Source organism: Penaeus monodon, chromosome 25 (genome assembly GCF_015228065.2).
Source record: "Penaeus monodon isolate SGIC_2016 chromosome 25, NSTDA_Pmon_1, whole genome shotgun sequence".
Taxonomy (NCBI): domain Eukaryota; kingdom Metazoa; phylum Arthropoda; class Malacostraca; order Decapoda; family Penaeidae; genus Penaeus; species Penaeus monodon.
This window is the reverse complement of record NC_051410.1, coordinates 17,993,428-17,999,004: the sequence shown is the minus strand read 5'-3', so window position 1 is coordinate 17,999,004 and position 5,577 is coordinate 17,993,428. Positions and strand designations below refer to the sequence as shown.

Below are 5,577 nucleotides of genomic sequence, written 5' to 3'. Positions count from 1 at the left end.
TTGGAGAAATACCACCGACTTGGTAGTAAAAATCGTCTGGTGTTCGCCCCTGGATCTGGTATCAGTGCGGCGTACGTCAGAGTCGGTGGTGCCATCAGACGGCTTGTACCAGCGGCCCTTAGTAGTCACAGTGGTGGCGGCCGCGGTAGAGGTAGGCGGAGCTACGAGCCAGGAGAGCCCTTGGTGTTCCTGGCATCACTTGTGTGTCCCTCCCCCCTCCTTTCCGTGGCTGGATTTGCCTCCCCCGTTTCCCATTTCCCCCTGGCCCTCACTCATCGATAGGGTATCTGTCTGTTAGGAATCAGTTGAACGTGACTTAGCTTTGGACATATTTTTTGTTATGGCATTTTAGAGCACAGTTCTGTATTCAGTGTGACATTTATGTAAAAGCCAATAAATGCTTCAAGATTGATTATATCAAATTTCTTGAAAACCAATGGGAATCTCCCTTAATGGAAGTCGTGGTTTGTGAAATGAACTGATGTGATATGACTTTCGAATAATTTTATTATTTTTCACCCACTGAATATTGCTAAAATCCATGTAGACTCCTAAATTGTAAAATTAGTTTTTTTTTTTATATTTCAGTGGGTTTTTAAAACCACTTCGGTAATTGCAGCTTGAATTTTTTTTTTTTTATAAATCTTGGTGAATTTCCAAAAACTCTCCTTCAAATAAAATAAGACTTTTTTAAATTGCATATTATAAGATTTTTTTTCCTAATGTAATTGTTCATCGGTGGATATGACCAATGATTATGCCGCTCTAGAGTACAAAATCAATTACTTAATGGGTATTCTAAAACAAGTAGATGTAGTATTTCTAAAAAAAAAAAAGTTAATAGTCTGAGAAGTCCACACATTCATGAATAGGCGATTATTTCTTCCAGTGCTTTTCCTCCTTCCCTTCCTTAATTCCCCAAAATTTCCATCTCAAAGAGGGAACTTCTGAAACCAGCCCAGGGGCCTAGAAACCGAGGAGAGGCCTAAGGGCGCGCCTAAGACCACCCAAAGGCCCAGAATCCGAGGAGAGGGCGCAGAGGAGGCTCCGAGGCCCTGCAGAGGCATTCAAACCTCCCGCCGCGACGTATCGATTGGACACCCTCTAGTGGCAGAGAGAAGAACTAGGCAACACAACTGTCAAAATGTCTCTCAAGGAGCTAGTCGGGAGAAGTAAGTGTTCCTTATAGCCTTTTTGGTGTTTTAGATTTCTCGAGGGGATTCGTGAATGTTTAAGGTTTCCGTGGGTACCAAAAAGAAGGGATTTTTCGGACGGCATCGTGGTGTAATGAACGAGAATGTGGAGGGGCGGATATGGCGAAGGTATCGAGCGTCGTCTGCTGGGCTCTGTGGGATGTATACAACGAGCACCTTCTGCTGTATTTTGTTGTATTTTTGCCATTGCACGAGGCTCACGCGTACCAGAGGTGTCTACAAATACAAATAAATTTGTAAACACGAGATGATACGTCCGAGTTTAACCGTATGCAGTTCGTAGTAATGAGGGTGCCTCGTACGAACGTTTTGACAATAGGAAAAGCTCGACTTATTTGTCCAATGAGCATGAATCACGAGCTCAAGGTTTATGATGATTCACGCTTCCTCGTGACTCGAAGGAATTCACGACGTTGAGGAGTCCCAGAAGGGTTCATGTGTTACGAGGAATACTTTGTTTGTCTTTAAAGGGCAGCAGTATGTTACGTCAGGGTGATGCAAAGCCCTTGGTCAGCAATTTTGGCATTGATTTTTATCTTGGTATTTTGGGGGTGGATGGGGGAGGGGATTGTTGTTTTGCAATTTGCTTTACGAGAATGTAATTACTGTTAGTCTTTTAAAGAGTTAAAGCTGTATTTTTTAGTCATGTGCCAATGTTTTTAGAAGCTAGAGCAAGTGCCTCATGAATATGGGTGCCATGCCATAGCATATGTTCATAACACATGAAAGTCCTATGTACATATTTTGTAACACATGAAAGTCCTATGTACATATTTTATACAATAATTTTAAGCTAATTTTAAGCTCATTTTTGTTATATGAATTGTTGCTTTAATTCTACTGCTCACTTTAGGAAGATATGTTGTATTAGAAGAAAAGGATTCTGGCTAAATGTTTGGAAGACACTTGCAGTATCTTAGAAAATATTTTTTTTGTTCTAATTATGTTGGCAGTGTTCTCTACAAAGACACTTGAAGCTGGCTGTGATCTGTGATAAAAGGTCCATACTTTTAGTGTCGAGGAAGTGCCAATTCTTCTATGCTGGGTGTTCTGGCAAAGGCTAATAAACCTACGCCAAGTATAATGTGGCAAGATGCACTGCTTCTTTAGTTGACAATAAAAAGTAAGGAAGAAGTACCAGCTCTCTTTCGTGGAGCATTGCTGGCCTTTGCCGGGAGCGCTGCCTCACTTACTGGTAGGAGGCCAGAACGAGATGCACTGGTGGCATCATTTTACCATTTTCAGTTATTTAACTTGTTGTAGGAATGCATAGAGGAACACAGTTAACAAGGTGTGGGATGGTGTAAGAGGGTGGTCTCATCTTTTATAAGTGTGATAAGTGCTGATTTTTAGCGCCCTATGCTTGACACAATTGATATTGAGATATCTACTGTAATTTTGAGCTATGCCACTTACAAAGATTTTTGTACAGCAGATGGATAATCATTAAATCGGATGATATTCAATTAAAATCAGGGCTTGTATTTATAAATACTGTTTTTTGTATATGAGATCCCTATAGTAAATATGCCATGAGGAGCAGACTGAATTGTGGGTTTATCACACTGTAGCATTTATACAGAATAAAATAGCTTTTTTTGGGGGGGGGGGGAGAGGGATTGCATGATTGGGGGGGGGGAGGGAACGTGAAATGGAGAACCAAAATATTAGCAAAAACATATGTTCAAATGCATGTCCAGCATGCATGTCCATGATCATTTCATGATCTTAATGTTTGAAGAAGATATAATGACAGCAATTAAATATTTTGTGATACTTTACATTACTGTATAAGAACCATTTGATAGAAACTATCGTATACAAGTTGTAGCATCTTAGTATTAATTCTTTCATAAAAGCAAACAAGCAACAGAAAAATTAATATGTGGTTAATCTGTGCATCCATGGTTATCCACACTCACATCTGTTAATCTTTTCATGTCACTGTATATTCTTTCTTAGAAGAAAATTTTATTTTGATAACAGAGCCAGAATAGATATGATACCATTCATTTATTTTATAATGTCTGCAGAAAGTATAAATCCTATTTTAATAAACTTGTAATAATTGAAAAAACACCATTTTATAACTTTACTTGATCTCTAACCTCTGACCTCTTCCTCCATCCCAGTGTGGCTGCCATTTGCATAGTGATTATTGTAGTTTGTGTTGCACACATTTGTATACCCTGATTCAGGCTAGTAAGTTGACAAGTGATATTGAATGGGAAGAGGTTTTACGAGAAGAGGAAGATCTGCCAAGGCTAGGCACCAGGAGGCTCTCTTTGTTCTTTAGGAATGTCAGCTTATTTCTCTTTTAAAGCATTATTGAGCAGAGAATTGGAGCTTTTATTTTATTTTATCTTAAGAATCAAATAATTTTTAAAAATATGTATTGAAGGAGAATAGAGGGAGCCACTATAGTGTTCAGTCTGCTGGACATTTACTCTGTTGGGTGTGGTCTGCTGTGACATTTAGACTCCTGGCTGTGTGCTGCAGCTTACTGTTGCTATGTAATGCTGTTTTTTAGTTGAGTGTTATGAGGAAAAAAAAAAAAAAATTTTCAAACACATAAATAGATTCTAAATAATAGCATCATTCTAATGCCATATATTTGATTTTATTATTTGTTAATAATTTGATCATGTAAACAGAAGTAAAAAGTTGAGAGATAGCATAAAATTAATTATATACACTTATCTTTCTCAATATAAATGATAGGTGAACTTATTGCATCCTATTACACAGTTCTTCAGATCACATATGCAATAAAGTATATACATATTGAATATTACTTGTAAGTTATATGTCTTTTACTAGTATACAGTTTATTATTCCTGAAATGCAACAGTAAATTGCCTTCATTGTTTAGCACTGTCCAGAAGCAGTGATCAAGGTTTGATTACAGAAGATCCTTGCCAGTGCCTTTCCCTTTCTGAAGAATGCTCCTTTAGACTTTCATCTATGATTGTTTGATGGCTTGGATATTTACCCTTGGAAAGTGGTTTGGGTTTTCATATTAAGAATAGTCCGTGCTATGTACCTCATAATGTAGAAAGACAGATTTTAATTCCAAACTAAGAGTATAATGGATATAGGCAGCAAAAAGGATATCCTGTCAGACAGTGGCTAATCTTCTGTTGAAAGAGCTCTACTGTATTGCTAACAAATTGAGCACATGTCTGTTCATGTCTTTTGCTATATATTGGAATCTTTCCAACATGCCCTGTTAGTGTTGTGCTTGTCTAAGTAACAAGGTGAATATGAATAATTGTCTCACTTGCAATTTAGTTTTTTTTATGTTCCTGTAAAATTACAATAGACTGGCTGCAATATTTTTAAAATAAAAAAACTTGATTACAACTTCTAAATTGAAGGAACAGTGTTAGCTTGCATAAATTGCATTGTCATAATCAATCAGAATTGGTTTCTTCAAAACAAGGAAAATAAGCCATTATAATAACCATACCACATATGGCATAGCTAACAGAGAAATCAGGTGTATTTCTTATCTTTGGAATTAGATTTATTTCTTGGTGTTAAATAACTCAGTTTGATTAGAATTGAGCATAAAATGTTAAATAATGATTTTTTTTTTCAAATAAAAGAAGGATTCTTACTTCAGGGGAAAAAGAAGAAAAACTACATGTATACTTATATCAGTGAGGTTTTCTTATCAGTAATGCTAGAGATTTTGACTTAGCACTAGGCTTTTACAAATGACAAACTCTAGTAGTTTTATTGTGCTTGACATGGACTACTGATAAAAATGAATTTGAGCCCAGCTTCACTGAATTCCTTAAAGTTGTATTTTGTATGTTGCTGTAACATATGATAAACTGCCCCAACACATTTTTATACTGTAATTATCTAGAAAATTGTAAGGGATATTTGCTTCAAGAAAGATTTACATATGTTTGTTTGAAGAAGGCAGTAGCATAAGCTAGTAGTATTAGATATTAAGCCTTGCAGAAAGGCTAGTTGATCATGAATTGTTACTAAATTATTAAAGTACATAATCTGAAAGTGACAGAATATTTTACAGTTAAATGCAGCAATTGATTTTTTGATAGTTAGAATTACTTGAAGTCATGGCATAATTAAATAGAACAAATGATTTCTATTTAAACAAAGTATAGAAGCAATGCAGAGATATTATCATAGTTATAATCTGTTATAAGTGAGTGTAAACATATGGGAATGTATTCATGTTCACTCTTATATGTATGAAAGGCAAAACTATTACCAGCATTAATTGTAGATAAGTATTTTTATCATTGTTTACAAAAGAGGATTCCAGGTATTCTTTCCTACCTAGACATTATTTGGAATCCTGACAAGAATTTGCCCCTTTTCCAATAAA

At 36.2% G+C, this 5,577-nt stretch overlaps 1 protein-coding gene across 1 annotated transcript in view; it reads left to right on the top strand.

Moving 5' to 3' along the window:
* Positions 1-5,577, top strand: part of LOC119589089 (protein ROP-like) — a gene marked incomplete in the record, with an annotated part of 45,455 nt that continues 39,878 nt past the window's right edge. Inside the window, 2 exon segments of the mRNA XM_037937665.1 lie at positions 1-151; positions 939-1,172. Coding sequence (XP_037793593.1) covers positions 1,145-1,172 — 28 coding nt within the window.